The following is a 19,765-nucleotide window of genomic DNA, read 5'->3' as shown; positions in this document are numbered from 1 at the left end:
AACAAAACTGGCATCTGCAGCAAAACATTCTTCATCTTTCCTCAGACATGGAAAATGGATGGCAACATTCCTGTTTCTCTTTGTGACTTGCTTGCTAGCAGGAATCAGATCAAAAACACATCTTGCATGTGAATGGAATTCAGTGAGATCGGACGTGGCTCGTGGATCCTGTGAGGGCTTGTTCAGCAGCACTCAGACACACCAGCAAAGCTTTCTCCCCTGCACAGCTTTTCTTTGCTACAAGAAATGCCATGTATGCATGTCAGATCATCAAACAACGTGGCCAACCTCAATCTGCTGGGCAGAGGAACAGCTCCAACTCTGCCCTGCTATTCATGAGACCCAAGTACAAACAAGCCAAAAGGGAGAAGCTAGCAATATTCTTTTAAGAAGCTTTTCCCACCTCTGAATTATTTAACCAAACAACGATCCATGTGCTGAAGGACAAATGAAATTAGAGAGAAGTGTAAGGAATAAAGGAGGGGAACCAGACTGGGAGAGAGACAGAGCAGGGACATCACAGTGAGCTGTGGAAGCTGAGGGAGCTTGGGATTAAGGTATGAAAGTTAGGAGGGTGAGCTATGAAAGGATGGAGGGTAGAGGTTGTTTGAGAGACAGAAAAAGATCCCCAGATCAGCCAGAGGTTGCTGTATTACAAGGTATGTGCATTTAGCAGGTATATATATATATATATTTGATATAAAGGAGAGGTGACTGATGCATCAGGTCTCAGCCCTTGGTATCAAACCTGACTCACCAGGAGGCCTGTACATTGCTCAAAACCTGTATCCCTCGCAGCTCGTAGCTACACTTTGCTGACAGCTGGGAGTGAAGATGCTGGGGATCAGAGTTCAGCTGCGTCTGCTGTCAAGGCATAAGGAGAGCTGCTTGAAACCCAGCCAGATCAGTACTGCTTGCTCCGTGGACAGCTGCCAGTTTTCATGCAAAGGATGTTCGACACGTACGTTGCCATCACTCGCTTGAAATGAATGTGCAGCTCTGCTGTGCAGCTACATCTGGAGCCAGAGGGATGCACAAAGCAAGGAGAATGCTCAGGGAGTGGCTGTGCTATGGGGGCTGAGGCTCCAAAACTGCAGCCCCAAAATGGAGGGCCAGGATTGGGGGGCTGATATGGGGAGGCCTTGAATCTCAGAGGGGTGTAAACCTGCTCTGAGCAATGTATGACATAAAGCACCATGAACAACTTGAATAAATGGTGATTGATTGTGCTGTTTTGTTCTGGGAAGCTGCTGAGTGGCAGCTATGAGTGCTTTTATAGGCAGATACCTGTTTTACTCCTGAACTGCAGAACAGCAATATTTATTACACACTTCTGACTTGCTCTTCATTCTCTTTATGAATTAAGGCTATTGCTGGGTTTATCTCATAGAGTGGTGAAGTTCTCAGAACTGACTTGAAAGAAATGCTCCATATACAAACACGCATTCTGCTCATACCAAAGGTCCATCTACGTTTCTGGTAGCTGACAGTAAATGCTTAAAGAAACAGCATAAGAATGTAAGTATAGGGATAGGTGGGGTGCTTTCCTAGCATTGGCCTTCTGGAATCCAGTGGTGTTTGTTTTAAAAAGTGAAGCAGGAAAAGAAAATTAAAGGGAGAATAGTGGAAATAAAGGACAGCCTGAGCTATCCAGCTGGGGAATGATTTATGTGGAAAAATCCTGTGATTTGGCTCATCTTTACACAAACAAACTTAACTGCTGGGACCGAGTCTCAGATTCTTCCCTCCAGTTCACAAGATGGTAACGAAACCCCAATACCTTTCCCCCTGTTGTTGCTAACCACGTATCCCTATTCCACTTTGAATGCCTTTTTTTTTTTCCTGCTACTTCTAAGATCTGGGAAAATCCCAGAATCTATTTAAACTTATGGCAGTTTTCCAACCAGAAATAGCAGCTGTAGCTGGGAGCAGCAGCTCTCCCTTTCAGAAATGGTACTCTGTCGTACACATAGGGTGTCTCAGCGTGTCATCAATGTATTTCCTCTCTGCTTTGTATCTTAATTCCTTACCCTTACATACTTCCCCCTGAAGCCCCGCATGCACTCAGTGTTAACGCAGTGTGTGTGCCCATGTGCTAACATGCACTATTTCCCCCTTACACCATTGTGTGTCTCTCTAAAGCACATGTTTTTGCCCACCTTTCAAGTTCAGAAGTGAGTGAATCCCTGCACCCAAAGAATGTTGACTACATTAAAGGTCATCCGGTGACTAATTATGAACAACAGTGATTTAGACGTCTGTTCTGATAACTGGCTGTCTCTTGAGGAACAGCCCAGCTGCCAGTGAGGGAAATCCATGACTACTGAGTAATGTCCATAAAATCAGGCTGGGCTTTTTCTCTTTGAAAACATTTCCTTTGTCAAAATAAACTTCAGCTGTTGGGTTTTGTTTACGTGACTGTTGTTCATAATGGCTTTCTCTGCTGTCTTCTTATTCACCTGATATACCCAAAATAAGTGTAAAGTGTGATGTTTTCAAGCCAGAGCAGGAGAGCAGTGCCCGAGGAGGCACATAAAATCAAATTAGATGCTATCACGTCTGGAATAAAGATGAATAAGAGATAGGACCAACTGAGCCAAGTATATCCCAGTGCACCAGTGATTTTCCACACTGCAAAAGGTTTAATTTAATAAAGCCCAGTGAAGTATTGTATGCTTTTGGAAGTGGAATCATGACCAGCATACGGCCTGTAGAACACATTAAAGAGCAGAGAAATATCATTAAGAACGAATAAAGTCATTTACGGTAAACCTTTTGGACTGAAGATTCCTTGTAATGGAAACCATAACTTCTCTCAGACGCCCTGTGTCCAAATATTCCTCTGATATAACACAGGCAGAGCTTTTGTATGCCAAGAGAGAAAGAACATTACTGTAGTGAGGACACCCAAGCAGCTTCGTGGTCCCTCAGATCTAACACTAATCCAGTGCTACGAATGGTGCAGCTTTTGAACTGCAAACTATTGCCTGTGTGCTCTAGAGCCTCTCACTAAGGAATGAGAGCTGTCACTAGAATAAAACAGCACTGGGATTGCCAGATGCCTTCATCCCCTTTGCTTTCTTTTTTCTGTTTATCCGAGGAAATTAACAATCCTGCCTCCTTTATGACAGTAAAGAACACGTGTTCAGATATCCATCTACCCTGGGCATTTCTCAGTGGTGCTGAGCACCGTGTACAAATCAAACATTATCTTCTGCTGCTGTGGCTATTGGGCAAAATGAAGAAGGAAATATCTGTACCTCCATCAGCTGCTCTGGTAAAGCAGTTCTAGGGAGGCAGACACTTCTAAGGATTACTCATGCTTGCTCTTTTGCTTCATTCACGAATGCAATGAGACGCTAGCCCTGCAAGTGTTAGTCAGTCCCTGCAGCTTATGGTCTGCATCTTCTGTTGTTGGAATAACCATGCCATCTGGAGGCAGCTCTGGACAGAGTTCAGGGGCTGTTGGTGGGAACGGGCCCAGCAGGACGTCGCTCCTTTGCTTCCTAGGAGCAGATCCAACTCACAGACCTCACTGGTGGGATGGTTAGTTCTCATCAGGCTACAAATCACCGCCGTCTTTTGAGTCAATAAACCGAAGCGCAGAAAATATGTGGCCCCAATTTCACCACTCGATTCTCCTGTTTCACATTCCAGTCGAGATGCATTTTTGAAGGACCACAGAAATGTGCAGTTTAAAACCTGTCTAGTAAACTTCCTTGATCCTGAGGCACAGGCTTAGAATTTAAGTCACTTTCTTTTTTTTTTGTTGTTGTTGTTGCCTTTTGGAACAGTTTCGTTTTCCTGCTTGGCTCAAAGCATCTCAAATCCAGACGGCAGCAACAGCACGCTGTGTATCCTGCTGTGCAAGCTGTGAGTTGGGGCCTTTGGGACCTCTATGCTGACTGCATGAATTCCAGGCAGTTACCCCATTCCTGGAAGGGCTGGAAAGACTTGCAGTACCTCACAGAACCACACATATCTGCTGTTGAGGCAGTAGAGGAGCCTTGTGACTTTCCAGGCAAAGAGCAGAGCTGCACAGCCTCCTCTGCATCATCACACACAGCACAGGGATTAGCAAAGCCTTTCTCTAGCAGACATTACGAGGCCATTGTGAAATAAAACATAGAATCATAGAGGTTGGAAAAGACCTTAAAGATCATCGAGTCCAACCACAACCTGACCATCCAACCCTAACTGAAGGAACCCTCTGCTAAATCACAACCCTGAGCACCGCATCCAAAAGGCTTTTAAACACATCCAGGGATGGGGACTCGACCACCCCCATGGGCAGCCCGTTCCAGTGCTTCACAGCCCTTTTTGTGTAGAAGTTCTTCCTGATATCCAACCTAAACCTCCACTGGATGGTTTCTTATCTATCTGTTGTTACAAACCAAAGTGACGTGTTTAGCAGTAGGTAAACACCTGAAACACCTTCTGCTACAGCCAGGTCACACTTCTTTCAGTGATTCTGGTACATTTAGGGTAAGAAATGTTGGATCTGAGATAGAAATCTATGTACCTGAGATAAGGCAGCCTCCCCAGTCAGTCACCAGAGCATCCAGATGGGAGCATCCCACCCCCGATAGCCATTTTTACTATCCTTTCTGCTGGGTTTTTTTGTTTAATTTCTCCTTTCCTTTGTTTTCCTTTCCCCGTTTGCAGACTGCTGAGGGTTCTGTGACACACTCAGCTCTTGCTGCTGCTGCCATTGCGAGCACCGGCTGCTTCGAGCACATCGGAACTGACAGAAGAGGGAGCTGCCGCATTGCAAAAGGCGAAGAGCTTTGGGATAAGGAGAGGCACAGCCCTGTGAGCCTGGACACCGGGTTGTGAAGGGGAGGCTGCAAAGAGACGGTTGATTCCAGGGCAAGATATACACACCACACACTCAGTGCCATTAAATCTATGAGTAATATCTCTAGTCTTCATTTGTACTCTATGTAGAGTGAATGTAGAGTGAATCTTGATTAGAGAGGTCTTGTGCCTCATGTTTTACAGCAGTAATTAAGGTAGCACACACTAAACCTAGTCAGGAAGCAGCACAAATCATCTCTGTCCTCCAAAATAAAGGGATCCTGTCCCCACAGCTCTTCGTATGTATTCACATGGATTCTCTCTTGGCTCTCTTGAATCTGAACTCACAATAAGCTCCAGTTTCTTGAAAGAAACAGGGAAGGGAAGGGAAGGGAAGGGAAGGGAAGGGAAGGGAAGGGAAGGGAAGGGAAGGGAAGGGAAGGCCAGTGCCATTTAATACCTCAGCATCACTTCAAATGACAGGGAAACCTGTTTTGTGTCATAAAGCAGCTTGAAAGTTCCCTTAAAACAAGAAGAGATTTCATTGCTAATGGATGCAGTGCCCTTTGGGATTGCTGGATCCCAGGTTGGTGTCATTGCATTTGAAACAACAAAACCCAAGCATCTTTCTTATGCTTTTTTTGCACCGTACCACGAGAGAAACTGACTCTGGAACACAAAAGTGGAAGGGTACAACTCTACCATCGCTTCAACACAGCACAAAACAGGAAACGGCCGCTTTATTCGTTGAGCACTGTGAGGAAATGCCCAACATAGAAACCGCGCTACTCAAGAGACCGTGCCTTACATCAAAGGGCTGCAGGCGGCCTCGAAGTGACTTCCTAAAAAGTAAGAGAAGGAGGAGCTGCGGGTTGGGGAACGGTGAGCGTTTCTGGTTGAATCTCGAGGGAATACGAGAGGGTGGGAAAGGAGCTCGAAGGGGCCGATGCTGATGAAGGCAAACCCATTGAATTGACATCGCCATCCTCGGGCTTCATCCCACGGCCGCTCGGGGGCGGGGAGCGGGGAGAGCCGCGCTGCACCTGCCGCCCCGCCCCGCCGCCCGCCCCGCGGGGACGCTGCCGAGTCGGGCCGGGCCGCCTGGGGAGCGGAGCCGCCGGAGCTGCGTCCGCTATGGGGACGGAGTACGCGCGGATGCGCTGCATCAAGATCCTGCTGTTCATCTTCAATCTGAGCTTCTGGGTGAGCGGCGGGGCCGGGGGCGGAGTGGGAAGGGGGGAATCGGCGGCACCTGCGGGGCGCGGGCTGGGCGGGGGGCTGCGGAGGGCACGGCAGGACGCCTGCAGTCCCGTTGCCCTGCCGTAGCCCGCGGGGCTGTCCCGCATCGCGGACGAGCTCGGAGGAGGTCCGCGAGTCCCAATGTACGATGGGCTGAGTTTACACCGCGAGAGCGCAGCGTGCTTCTGCTCTGCTGCTCCTGGAGGAGAGCGTTGCTGAGAAGAGATGAAATCTTGTTTGCGACGATAAGTTGAGACAGCGACCATCGCCACAACAAACGTAACTTTGCAAACTGCGGAGGCCGGGTGAGATTCTCCCAGCATCCCCTGCAGCTTGTTGCGGTACTTACCCACAGCATCGTCATTCCAAATGGCGAAGAGTGGCACTCGTTGCAACACCCTGAAGAGATCCTGAATAGAATGCTGTTCCCTTTCTCCTACCATTTGCACTCACAGTTTCATAGCACAGTTAATCTCAAGTTATCTTTTTCCCCCACGCTGTATTTTCTCTTCCCATAGTTGGCCAGTTTCACATTCAGAAACATTGCTTTTTAAAACATCTTTTTCTTGCTTTCTGGGGGGGGGGGAAGTCACATAATAATCCCGTTCAGCCTCTCTGGAGCAACCAGCTTGGAGATTTTGTCTCCTTTAAACACATTATACCAGATGCTTTTGCTTCTTGGTGACAGCTCTGCGAGCCCTGGGTACACAGCGCTGCTGTGCTCTGGGAACAGAATTATGTTGCTCAGCTGCAGCTGCAAGTTAGTGAGAGAAGGACAAAGCTTCGTCACAAGTGTGACAATTACTTGTGTTTTGTTATCTGTCTTTTCACTGAGATGGAAGAAAGCAGCTCCTCAGCTGGGCTGGGGCGTTCCTTTCAAACACTTCCAGGCTGTTGTAGGCACTCAGTAACCTGGATGGGTGAGAGTGCATTGCACTGTGATGGGATTCACTGTTATCAAGTACCAGCAAAAGCTGCCTGGATTTTCCAACAGTGTAATTTCGAGCTCTGGGATTTCAAGGAAGTATCAAATGCCACGGAGCCCTTTTTGATGCCCTCCAGCTGATTGCTATTAACATACTGATTAATGTGTGTGTGTTTTCCAGCTGGCAGGGTTGGCTGTCATTGCTTTTGGTCTGTGGCTGCGGTTTGGTGGAGCTATGGCAGAGTTTGCTTCAGATAAAAGGTCTCCGGAGTATTTCTTCATAGGTAAGTTGTGATGACAGCAGCCTTTAGCCTTGGCTTCATTCTAGGGCATGGGAATTCAATCACTGAATGATACAAAGGCCAACAATACCTGAGCCAAACTGCACAAAGCTGGGTGTTGTGGTGCTGTGTCTTGTGATTGGTGGCCTTCACCCTCTCTCTGCTTGTTATCACTTTCCTTAGGCCTCACTGAAAAGCCTTTCTCTGCTTGTTATCCATTTCCCTAAGTCTAACTGAACTCTTCTCTCAGACTTGATCTGTTTCCCATGTATCCTAAATGAGTTGTGCTTATACTGCTGCAGTGGAGCTGAAATGGGTCAGATACTCCTGCAACGCAGAGCTCACCTGTATAATATATCCTTCCATAGTTTTCTATGCAGCTTCTAACCAGAAAAAACCCAGTGTCATTTCTGAATGCCTCTGGTTCCAGCAGAGGAGAAGGAAAGACTTCTGCTCACCAGTCCTCCCTGTGTCTGTAAGCAGAGGCCTTCAGTGTGATTTTAAGTATCAGAGCAAATCCTACAGCTGAAAACTGTGCAGTTTCACCCCTTGAGTTACAGCCAATACAATCCAATTTGTACAATTATTTTTGCCATCTGAAAATGCCAGGTGTCAATAAATACCCATTCGGCCATCAGGTCATCCCGGCGTGGTGTCCAGGAGCTGCCTTGACCCAGAATGTCCTAACAGTCATAGGGATATTAACTGGACTGTGCAGTTGTTTTAAATACGGCCATTCTCTTAACAAAGACCACCACCCTGATACACCACAGTCTTAAGCCAAAGCTTTTTTGATATATGCATGGAACAAGGCCAGAAGCACAGAGCTGGCTGTACAGTACTGAGGGAATAAATGGGTCGAGTGTTACGTCCAGCAAAGCTTTCGCTGGAGTTTAGAAGGCTGAATACAACCATTCAGATGGAAATGGCTGGGATCTGAGGGATGCTGCGAAGTGCTCTGCAGCATCTCCACTGACACAGAGAGCCACCAACTATCACTTTCTTTTTCTCTTATATCTGAGCTGCTGTCAGCATCGTGTTGGACCATTACCTTTATTTCCAGATCCAGTTTATACCCGCTGAATTTCCTATGCTGAAGCTCTCCCCTGCCTTACCCACTTGTATTTGATCCTGGAGTTTGAACAAGGCAGAGGGGAGGTTCTGTCCTTCAAACTCAATTCCTGTTGGTTCATCAGAAGGCAGCAAGTAAATCCTGCAGAGAAAACAAGCCCCAGCTTTGCAGGGTAGTGCTGTGTAAACGAGATTTGCTTTGGTGGAGGTCTCAGACAGATTTAATCTGCTTCAGTCCTGAGTAAGAACTACAAAAGCTATTGAGAATTGTTCATTTTAGGAAGTCCTGGGGAACGTTCTTGTAAAAGTTTAGTCATACTCAGTGACATGCAACTATTGGTCTGATTGTCACATATATATTTATAGAGCTGTGTGCTGTAATATGTAACTGCAAGCAGAGGAAGTGATAAGGAACAGGACGTAAATATGTTGAGAATTCTTTTTAACCTGCGATTTTGGCTGAACTCTGAGGTAAGGTTTTGACCCTTCTTTGTAATAGGCAGACTGGAGCGAGTCTGATAAAGAGAAAACAAATATCAATCTGCTCCCCACTCTCATAACAAATCATGTTAAATGCTGTCGTGACTTCTGAGCATCTGAGAGGTCAGCCAGCCAGAAATCTGAGCATGTTAACAATAATAACTGTGGCAATAGTAAAAGGGTGGTGATGGATTCAGTACCAGTGTTGTAGGCAGCAAGCATGGCTGTGCTGGATGGTCACGCTTGAGTGCTTTAACTCTGTAGGCGATTTCAGCTCCGAGTCCCTCGAACATTTGTGCATTCGACACATCTCGTGGTGTTTCTAGGAGTACTGTTTGTTTGGCTGCGTGTGTTTGCTCAGTAACGTGCAGCCTGGGCGACAGCCAAGAGTTTGCATAGCAATTCTTAATATGGAATACTGTGCAGTCCACAAGAAGCAGCTGCCCAGAGGGCTGAAGGAGAAAGCAGCGAGACCTGGAGGTACAAACATACAGCTGTACATTTAAAAGCGATTCGCTGAGCTCCTCTGCATGGATTGCTCCTGTGATAACATCCTCTGTGATCAGATCAGCTCCACGTCAGTGCTTGGAACAACACTGCAGTCACACTTAGATGTTTGTAGGCTGAAACACCGTCTGGAATCACCATCTTGTGGGCAACGTCTCCTTTTCTTGCTTTCAAAGTGCAGCATCTTCTGTTGGGTTTTATTGTTTGTTCCTTTTTTTAACCTGTTTGGAGCTGCCAGCTGAAGCTACCCAGCCTCTCTCTGTTTCCTGGTGATTTTTTTTTTCCTGGATCGGAAATTTTGTTTTAGTTTAAAATAATTGGTAATTATATCCTTGCATTTTCCATTAGGATGGAATGAGTGTCCCTAAATAGCCCCGTTCTTTACCAGCAATTCAACCCCTGGAATAGTTCAGGCCAGGACTTGGCACTCAGGCCTGTTCAACTTTTCCAGCCAATTAAATGTTTGTGTTGGTTTGAGAGCAGCTAGCAGGCAGCAGTGTTGAGGTCAAGCACATACGCAGTGTTAGTTTCCCATTGCTTGTGGTTTCGTGTTCAGTGATCCCCACTGCAGCCTGCAGTGTTTTAGCCTACAATGCAAGGGGGTAGAACTGGAACTCCTCGAGCCATGCAGCCTCCATCTGCTCTGCTGGGTGCATCTCACTGGGTAGAAGATAAGTTTTCAACTATATATAAGGAGCAGCCTTCTAAAATTGGGCATCTTCTCCTCCCAGCTGCCCAGCTTTTGGAGATCCCATTGCAGCGATGAGGCATGGCCGTATATTAGCAAAGGTCATCAGCTGGGTAGTAACATCTGAGCTGTCTGTGGCACCAAATAGGGAAGAGATCTTTTGCTCCTCCTCATTGTAATAGTGCTGTTCTTTAAATTAAATATACATGTTAGTATATATACACTTAAGCACAGATACAAAGACTGAATGCCAGCTGAGCACAAGTTGAGCATTTAAGTACAGAGAACTAACAAAGGGGCTTTTAAAGTGTCAGTTCAAGGCATTTACTCTCCTCTCTTTGCACAAAAGCCTGTTTTGGCTCCATGAGCAGCACGGAGGCCAAATTTAGTGTATCCCTAAGAAATGAAGTGCAGAGGGTCACCTCACTGCCAGTAGCACTGGGAATGAAGCCTCAGGTAACAACTGATGAATGTGAATGGATCAACTTGGATGGCTCAGAACTGGCAGCACTGAATTGTTGCTTCTCCGGCACAGACAGAGCTCACGACATTTCTGCTATGTTACGGCCTTTGCTCCTGTTCCATGTTCTGTGCTGCAATCCAGAGCCAGGCCAGCTGTGGGTAGAAGCTTCAGGGTGGCTGTGGCTTTTTCGTGGGGTCTGAGAGAACATGAGTGATCATTCTGGCTTTGAACGGCACGGTTAGATGGCGCATGCCTTAGGATGTGAGGTCATGTCTGGAGTTGAAGGATATTAGTATTTTTTCTCCATTGGAATGGATGCCCATGCAAACAAGAGTTGGCTAGCAGTTAAATCTGTGTAAACTGCAATTCCTGCGCCTCGTTCTGTTCTATTCTATTCGTGTATTTTATAGCCAAGCACTGTACCCTTAGTTAGCAGTATTTTCTCTCCAATATCCGTAGCCTCACAAATTCTGTCCGTCTTAAAACAAGAGCTGTTGACAAAGTAGACTCTGTGGAGAGATGCAATACCACAAGTGGAGCAATGAGTGATCTGGCTACCACTGGTGTTGGGCCCAGCAGAGGCTTTTAGTACGGACACAGAATGTAAGCAGTGAATTAATCTGCCTTTCTGTCATCTGCTGTGTAAGTTTCTTCTGCAGTTGAAGAGTGGTTTGGCAAAAGCTGATAGTGGAAAAGAAAAGCTGCTGCACTGGAAACCAGCTTAAAATATATGATAATAAGAGATGTCTTGCATGACTGAATAGCTGCTGAGGACTGTATGACACTGTGTAGAGATAACAAGCCTGGTATTCTGCCACTCAGTGTACTGCTTGTCTGGCTTGTTATTTCCAACCTCTACGCGTGTTTCCCTTCTTTTCCAATACTGCATTTGCACTGCGGGTTCCTTGGTGTTCTACTGAGGGCTTGAAAGCCTCGGTCCATCCAGTGGGATATCTCCAGGGCTGTAATTCACAACGTCAGGAAAACCTATTCTGGTCGTGTCTGGGTTCTGGGACTCCTGTCATCACTGCCTCTGGATCACTTATGCCAAGAACAGAGCTGCTTGTTTTCTCAGCAGAGTATGAACAGTTGGCGTTTTGTTTGCTGTTACTTACTCAGCCCAAAAAAGAAAGAGCTGAACTATTTAAAATGGAAAGTGACCATAGCAGCCAGGTAAACAAGAAACCCATGTGAAATAAGGCCGGAGAGATCGTGTATGATTGTCTGCTCTGGATCTTTTTATGCTGGGCTCTGGATGTGGATTTGGACCTCAGAGCTGACTGTGAGATTTTGAAGAAAACCAGCTCTGTGAATGGGTTCTGCTTCAGATCTGAACTGAGTTCTTTACCAGGCGAGGAGGCTGGCAGAGTATTTCTGGTGGTGGATGATTCATGTCTGAAATAAGAACGGTTCACATTAGTAGGTTCCTGATCTACCTGGTTTGCATCGCGTTTCCTTTCTGCTTCATAAAGCACGGCATTATATACGTCTGCCTATCAGTGTGTGCATCTTCCAGGTCGAAGGAGGTGGATTGGAACTCCTGGCTAGCAAAACTGTGGGGCCAAGAGCAAACAGCAGATTCAGCTTTGTTGCGTGTGTGGTGTGAGAAGTTCTTCCTGTAGCATGCCTTAAAATGGAAGTTCTGACTGAGGTAGCAGTTCGGTTGTGAGTCATGCGTGTGAAATGCTAAGCCTGTTCCTAATGCTAAGCCAGTACCTTCTGCACTTGTCCATCCCTGTATTTTTTTTGTTTATTTTCATTTTGCTCTCAATCCACACACTGTCGTTTGCAGGGCTTTATACAGTCTGGGTCACACGAGGCCTGATAGTAGTAAATGCCCACAGCTCTGAACATGATGTCAGATCTCAGCGTGTTCCCATTTGTCACTGATAATACTAAGTGCTGTCACGAAAAGTTCGAGCAATCAGAGCTGAGAGGAGGCCCACTGTGCCATCTAGTGTGCTCAGTGTGCAGCTCCTGGCTCCTCTCATCACAGCCTGGGGGAGGAAATGAGGCTGCTGGACTGACATGGCTGATCTGTGTCCTCCGTGTTGCCTACACAAGTCCAAGACTCGAATTACCGGGTGCTGTAGCCTTTGGTACTTTGGCTGCCATGGCATCCAGAGATAAAACTCCAACACAGTTGGGGTGGTTTGATAGCAACTGACAGCACACATGAAGGCTGTTCATGTTTGCCAGCGAGGAAAGAGAATTCTTTGCTGCTTTTGATAAAGCCTGTATCAATCCATCAATAAACTGTTGGGTAGAAATGTTTTCAGCAGCTTTATAGATGGCAGGATATTCTTTGTGAAAGCCGGAGACCGTTACTTAAAAATCGGTGGTTTTGGTAAAACAGGCATCAAACCTTAAATTCTGATCTCGATTTTCCCCAGGTCTGTATGTTCTGGTGGGAGCCGGGGCTCTCATGACCACGGTTGGATTCTTTGGGTGCTGTGGAGCAGCGCGGGAGTCCCAGTTCTTACTTGGAGCAGTAAGTGAAAGGTTTCAGGGGCCTGGAAGGGCTGTGATGTGGTTCCAAAGCAAAAGTCTTCTGTCGTTAGTGATCTCTGCTGTCCAAGATCTGAAACGTCCTGTCCTTTTACTGGCTAATCCATCATCTCTGGTCTCTGTGTTAATGCATAGCTTCCATACGTCGCCTCCTATAACACACTGCCTGGAATTACCTTGCCATTCCTGAAACTACCATCTGAGCCACTTTGCCACTTCCACCTTTGTTTTCTTAGCAGATTGAGTGGCAGTACATGTTAAGCACACTGTGCAGAGCAAACTAATGTAAGGTTCTTTTCTCCTTCTGCAGTTCTTTGCTTGCTTGTTGGTAATATTTGCAGCTGAGATCACTGCCGGAGTGTTTGCATTTATAGGCAAGAAAGTGGTGAGTAGCAATCTGCTTCTAAGGTAATAATGGGGCACTACTGACCTGCAGGAGAGCTTTCCAGAAGACTTCTTCCTAGCAAAACTCTTTAATATTCTTATCTGGAGTAAATTAGAGCTTGTGTTATCACAAGTCCAACTTCAGAATGGGATGTTGATTTTGCCACTCCTCTTCAATAAAGACTATCTGTGCTGTTGAAGGAACATCAAGTAGAACTCCATGATAAGAGCGTGTTTCTTGGGGAAAGGGCAAATAAATTCAGACAGTGAGTTTATCCAACTAAGAACTGTGTAGCCAAAGCACAGAATGCAGCAGATTCTGAGCCATGCAGTGTACCTCTGGGTGCCATCAGGCCACCAAACCTCCTACCTTTCCTATCGTGTCTACTTCAGTTTACCAGGAGTTATTTTCTGCTCTGGTGGTTGATGACTCAAGCTGGAAATCTGCACTGGATTGAGAGTAAGACTTATTTGCCTCTCACTTGGCAAGTCTGATTTCTGCAGGCAATACAGGAAGCCCAGAGAATCTATGAAGACATTTATGATGAATACATGAAAAACCCGGGGAAGGTCAACAGAACCATCTATCACTACCACTTGGCTGTGAGTAATCACCCTGAGCTTAAATACCCTGTATCACTGCTGTCACGTTAGCACTTGGAATTCAGAGCGCCTCCTATGGAGGTAGGGAAGGATAGAACTGAGCACTGCTTAAAATGCAGTTGGAGGCTCAAGGCTCAGATGGCTGTGTCTGAAGAACTACAGCGTTCCCAATAGCAGGTTAAGTGACGGACCCGGGACTGAGCCAAAGAAAGAACATAAGGCATGACTCCATTCAGGCCACCCAAAGAGTCAGTGTGTGAATCAGAATCAGGACCTGTGACTTGGGAATGGCACTTGTGTCTGACATCTTAGATCTACAGTGCCTCCCATAGAGATCCAGCCCTTACAGCATTCTCACGTTCTGTAGAATAAACATTTCACAACCTCAGACCTTTCAGTCCTTCTTTCGTGGCTGTTATTTCTAAGCTGAAGAGGAATTTCAAGCATTTAGTGGGAGAAAAGCAAACAGGAAAAGCAGTGACCTATTGGGGTCTGTAAACCGAGCATTATGGCCTGTCAGAATTCTGACATTCTCTGTTGTTGTGCATTGTTCATGATCTCGTATGTGACATTAGAACTTTCTGCATTGAAAAACACCCATTTCCTTGCAATCCAGAGACCTGCTTTTCCCAAATGCACTTGTTTGTGTCGTGAATAAGATACTTAGGGGAGATTCTGTTCATACGGATTTGGCTGTTTGGTGTGAAATTGGTTTTTGGGAACACTGGCCAATGCAGTTGGAGCCATTCAGTGGGTACATTCATGACTTCATCAGTATCTTTTCTTCTTTTTCCCCACTATTTGTTGCTATCAGTTGACTCACAGTCTATGATTTCTTCCTCCCTTTGACTCTCTCGTTTAGCTCCAGTGCTGTGGCAAAGGTAATTTGGAACAACACACGGCATTACCTTGTCCAGAGAAAATGCAGGTGCCCAAGGCAAGTGTCCTCTGTTCCGGTTGTTCTGATAACTTCTTCATGTCAATCGCTGGGTAACACTGGAATCTCTCTATATGTAAAAGAAAGAAAGAATGTCCTTTTCACTGTGCAAAGCCCAGCATGGAATTTCCGTATGAAGTTTGACAAAGCAGAAGCTGGAGGAACACATCCAGCCCCATAACATCCCATGTTAGCTGTGACTGTATTACACTGCCTGGGAATCAAAATGGGATGGATGTAGCAGAAAGGGTGTTATAGAATCATAGAATGCCTTGGGTTGGACGGGGCCTCAAGGATCATTGAGTTCCAACCCACATGCAGGGTCACCAACCTCCAGCTGTGGCACCAGCCCAGGTTGCTCAGGGTCCATCCAACCCTGAGTCCAGAGCGGATGCTCTGGATGCTCTGCATGTTCATCTGCTGTTCAGTGGGGAGTTGGCAGAGTTGTTCAGGGTGTTTGCCTAGGAATGAAAGTCTTTTCATTTTGTTTTTAATAGAACTGCCTGGTTGAAATCCATAACGTAATCGATGCCAACCTGCATCTAGTTGGGATTGTTGGAATTGCAATTGCTGGCACCACAGTGAGTAAATCCACGTCCTCTTATTGGTATTCGGGCCCAGTTACCCCATCCGTTACTCAAAGCTCTGTTTTGCTGAGGATTCCCCTAAGTGAAACTCTTCCTATTGCTCTCAGTGTGTCCCCTCTCTGGGAGCTGGTCACAGCTGCACAGATGGACTCAGACAGCTTTGTTTTAACCGCTTCGTTTTGTGTCCCTTGACAAGATTCAAAGAACCTCGTGCTCATCTCATTCTGTTGTGATGGTAGGAAAGCTCTGTACACATGGACCGGGTGGAGAACCAAAAAGCCACAGTGGCATTTCATTGCAAAACAACTGCAGCCATGGATGTGTTGGGCCTTAGAGGATCTATTATTTGAATGTCACAGATGGAATAGAAAACAAAAAGCACCTTTTGAGGAAGATGCTATCTGTAGCGTTATTAGTTCAACAAGAAGGACATGATACCAAGTCACAGTGAGTGACATCAGTGCGATTTCTGTTAATAACGTGAACATTTGGGGGCTGTTATGCTGGCCTTCCCATTTAGAATAAGGAACAGTGAAACCAGTGTGGGCACAAAATCTTTGCTCTGAGCGTCAGTGAAAACTCTCTTCTGTTAATTGTCCCACGTCTTGAGGTTTGTAATGGAAGCAGTCACTTGCTGCCCTGAAATAAAAGCATTCAGATTGCAGACTGTTCAATGCAGTCTATTTTACAATTGTTTGGTGAGTGGATCCCTGAGCTGCGTTCCTTCTCTTCCAGATCTTTGGCATGATATTCAGCATGGTTCTGTGCTGTGCTATCCGCAACACGAGAGAAATGATCTGAGACTGTCACTGCACAACTGTGTCCAGAAGCTTTACAAGAAGCGCTCTTCTACCCAGCTTAATAACTGTAATGTATTTTAATCAGTGTCTTAACATACTGAGAGGAAAATACCCCATTCGGTGTGTAGGTGAATTGTATCAGCGACAGTAAAACTGGAATGGACAAAAAAGGGTTTTTAAATGTCCTTTTTAATGAAAAGAGCCGAGGTGGCATCTAAGACTAATTTGATTTTTAATGTTTGTGTGTGTGCGATTAAGAGCTTCCATGTCTCTAGGCACTGTGTAAGTACGTGCATTCCTCTCATTACAGATATGTATGCAGGTATCTGTGTATGTAGTACCTTATGTAGGTAAGTATGTGCAGATGGGATATGCTGTGTGTCCACGTTTGCATGCATCTTTTTCCAGTCTCACTATGCAGGAGGGTGCACACACCCATAGGTTGCTTGAAACACTTTCATTCCGAGCCCCCATTTGCCAACAGCCGGCAGAGGAACAAATGCCATTTTAAAAAGACCCAACATCCATTTTGTGATGGTTCCATCCAGACCCCAAAAAGGAAATGTATATTGTTTTAAATGACTTTATCTTCCAAAGCCCCTGGATATGGACCTGGGATGGCTGCCCTGCCTGGCCCTGCATGAGCACAGTGCTTGGAGCAGGGGGACGCAGAGGTCCCTTCCAACTGCATCCATTCTGTGACTCCACTGTCATGCACAGACCGCAGTTCTGTTTTTATTCAAGTCCAGTTGCATTTTCATGCAAGAACAGAAAGTTCTGTGGGAGGAAACAGCCCAAGGAGATCCGGGCTAAACAAAGAGGGGAGGAGGTAGGAAGCTGGCAGGTCATTTGGGAGCGACTGTAACACAGTGTGGTGAGACAAAAACCAAAACCAAAGCACCAAAACCTCTGTGTGTGAAAGAGGCCACTAAAATCTCTGTTCAGAAGTCCCTTTATGCTGTAAGACTGTGATCTGTGATGCTGGTGCAGGAGTTGAACCCGTGTTTAGGAAAGCAGCAGCTTTGTCAGATGCCCTGTAGAGCCTCACTGGTGTGTAGAACCCAACGGAGGAGGGGAAAATGGTCAGGGAACAACACACAGCACTTTAATATCCTCTGGTTTTGCTTCTGTGACTATCACAGCTTCCTGGGGGCTCCTACCTCAACCTCCCACCCCTTCCTGCAGGAGTAAGGCAGGAAAGACAGACAGATGGGATAATGTTACACGTGTTGGTGTGTAACTTTCATCCCTCCTGATGTTTTTCTCTCCTTTCCAACAGAAACTCCAACTTCTCTCAGTTTTCTGTTACTTCAATACTGGAAATGGTGCTGCTGTTTCACGTTTCCCATTTAACTGACACATCCTGCTGCCTTTTACATGGATGTCACTCTCCAAGTTGTTCACCCACAAACTGTGACTATCCAGTGACATGGATGCAGCTGTACACTTGTAGGGGAAGCCTTGGGTTGGGGCTTGAACTGGTGATGGAGCACCTGGTGAAGGGGTGCTGTTGGCCTAAGGAGCACACTGTTTGCACCTGTGCTCTCCCACGTGCCCAGAAGGGCTGAACCCAATGCAGAGCCACCCTGGGCTCATATAAGGGGCAGCCATGGGAGGGAGAGTTTCTTTTGGTCCTAGGCTGCTTCCTGAGGAGTGCTGCATTGCCAGAGAGCCCCTTCACCAGGCGGGTGACTTCAGTGCTTCTTTGTCTATAATATGGCTATTGGTCTACTGTGAATGCTTTGTGTGGTATCACTGAGAGCCTACCAGCAGCTGTTTTGCATGAAATAGCATTAAAAATTGCACTAAACGTTAACTGTGATAACAGCTGCGAGCTCAGCAGCCACTGACAGATGAGCAGTTTCCAGGCTTAACTTCAGGTCCCCATTTGGTATTGCATCACAGACCAGTGAGCTCCACTCTTGTTTCAGCTCTTAATGGTGCAAGCCCTTGTTCTTTGCTGGCAGTATGGAATCACTGCCAAGTTACTGCGTTGTGTATCCTCAGTGAGAATGCATTTCAGAGGTAACTAAACCAAAACCGGTACCTGAGCTTCCTCAGGTGCAGTTCATGCTCCAAAGCTGCATGTCAGGATTTCATTAACCAACTTCTGCTCCAGATGGGCACCGACTGCAACAGGCCAGAGCCTTCTTTGAGGGGATAACTCTGAAAGCACAGCACACAACTTCTTCCTACCCAATCAACCACCTTGTTCTCCACTATAGAGATGTAAATAGCTGATTCCTTTCTTATCTCTTTTAAGATCATTATTTGTCATTCCCTTGCCTAGTTTTCATAACAGACTCCAGTGGGAGCTTCACATACTGCAAACTATCTGCAGCCTGTCTTGCAGAGACTGAGCAGGAGCTGATGAAGCACAGCCCTTTAATATCCCTATAGTGAGGATTCATATTTCACTTTTATACCAAAAGTGATAGCTTTATAGCAAGACATATTTCATGCGTATTGAGAAGGGAACTGGGTTTTCTTAAGCCTCCAAATGCTCTCAAAGCCTTCAGAGGCTGATTAACAGCATCAGGTGCTGTTTGTAGGGCACCTGCATAAGCGAAGCTCACCAATCTCACTGCTGTTGGTGCTCCGGTCACTGCTGGGTTCTCCCCAACACAAGTTGCTTCCAATGTGATGTTTGTTTCCACAGCGCGAGTTCTGATTTGGGGCAGAACTGGGATATTATTTGTCTTTGCAATGCCTGTAGCAGCGTTATCTCTATCACAGCTCTCTGTGGGGAATGAAAAGGAAAGGGAGCGAAGCTGATACTGTTGCTAAAGGCAGCTTTTCGCTTCCCTTTGGTTTAACGTGTACTAAAGTGGAAATGTGTTGGTTTTATTGTCTTGAACTTGAAACAATGTTCTAATAAAAGTAACCAGCAACACAAGACTCTCAGAGGCTGTCCTGGTGCCCTCTGTGTGCTCCCATGCTTTGCTGTGACTTAGTGGCTGGAACTCAGGTCCTTGCTGTCTGTACTTCTATGGCTTGGTGATGGGGGAAGGGTCCATAAGATACAGCACAGTCACCCGAGCACCTGACCTGGAGGAATTCTTGCCTTGAGAAAGGGTTGAAAGTGGCTCTGAGTGTTGTCAGCAGGTTAATTCTCAGTGGGCACGATGGCAATTGCTGGGTATGGATGAGGGTTCAAGCTGAGCGAAACAGGTTTGTTTTCACCTTTCTGGCTGTAGGGATGTTCTGGATTTGTTACCAAAACAAAGCGTGTGTTTACCTGGGTAGCTGGAAGAGCACATGTGTGTGTGTCTGCAGATGTAGATGGCATCAACAGATAAATCTGTTCCACTTAATGCTCCCTTTTAGAAGAGGGAAAAATCTTTTTCATAAATACACAATGAATGACTAAGAGAGAGATAACCTGCTGTACGAGCCAAAACAAATGGCTGGGAAGCAGCAGTAAAATAAAGCTTTCAGCAGTGATTTAACTTATTATAATGTATTTAATGGGGCTTGGAAGCTCTCACTGCTGCT

The 19,765-nt window shown here is 46.2% G+C and overlaps 1 protein-coding gene across 3 annotated transcripts; it reads left to right on the top strand.

The window, feature by feature from the left end:
* Positions 1-5,807: 5,807 nt before the first annotated feature.
* Positions 5,808-19,172, top strand: TSPAN2 (tetraspanin 2). Of its 3 annotated transcripts, XR_011905806.1 has the most exons (10): positions 5,808-6,000; positions 7,143-7,245; positions 12,845-12,942; positions 13,270-13,344; positions 13,848-13,946; positions 14,809-14,883; positions 15,381-15,464; positions 16,206-16,337; positions 16,581-16,620; positions 17,550-19,172. XR_011905806.1 is itself a non-coding variant. In XM_072356228.1 (8 exons), exons 1-8 carry the CDS (start codon positions 5,932-5,934, stop codon positions 16,269-16,271), a joined length of 669 nt encoding a protein of 222 aa, XP_072212329.1. In that variant the 5' UTR covers positions 5,812-5,931; the 3' UTR covers positions 16,272-19,172. The 3 variants fall into 3 exon arrangements, 1 of the variants encoding a protein (XP_072212329.1); XR_011905805.1 differs by lacking the exon at positions 16,581-16,620; XM_072356228.1 differs by having other exon boundaries at positions 5,812-6,000; positions 16,206-19,172.
* The last annotated feature ends 593 nt before the right edge of the window (positions 19,173-19,765 follow it).

Source organism: Excalfactoria chinensis, chromosome 23 (assembly GCF_039878825.1).
Source record: "Excalfactoria chinensis isolate bCotChi1 chromosome 23, bCotChi1.hap2, whole genome shotgun sequence".
In the NCBI taxonomy this organism is placed as follows: Eukaryota; Metazoa; Chordata; class Aves; order Galliformes; family Phasianidae; genus Excalfactoria; species Excalfactoria chinensis.
Note: the sequence above shows the minus strand (reverse complement) of the source record. Positions and strands in the feature narration are given on the sequence as shown.

Bases quoted from the DNA above. Each gene is read 5' to 3' on its own strand.
- TSPAN2 (XM_072356228.1), top strand. From the start codon at position 5,932: ATGGGGACGGAGTACGCGCGGATGCGCTGCATCAAGATCCTGCTGTTC. The intron at 7,246-12,844 runs GTAAGTTGTGAT...GATTTTCCCCAG, and splicing joins TCCGGAGTATTTCTTCATAG to GTCTGTATGTTCTGGTGGGA. The intron at 14,884-15,380 runs GCAAGTGTCCTC...TGTTTTTAATAG, and splicing joins AGAAAATGCAGGTGCCCAAG to AACTGCCTGGTTGAAATCCA.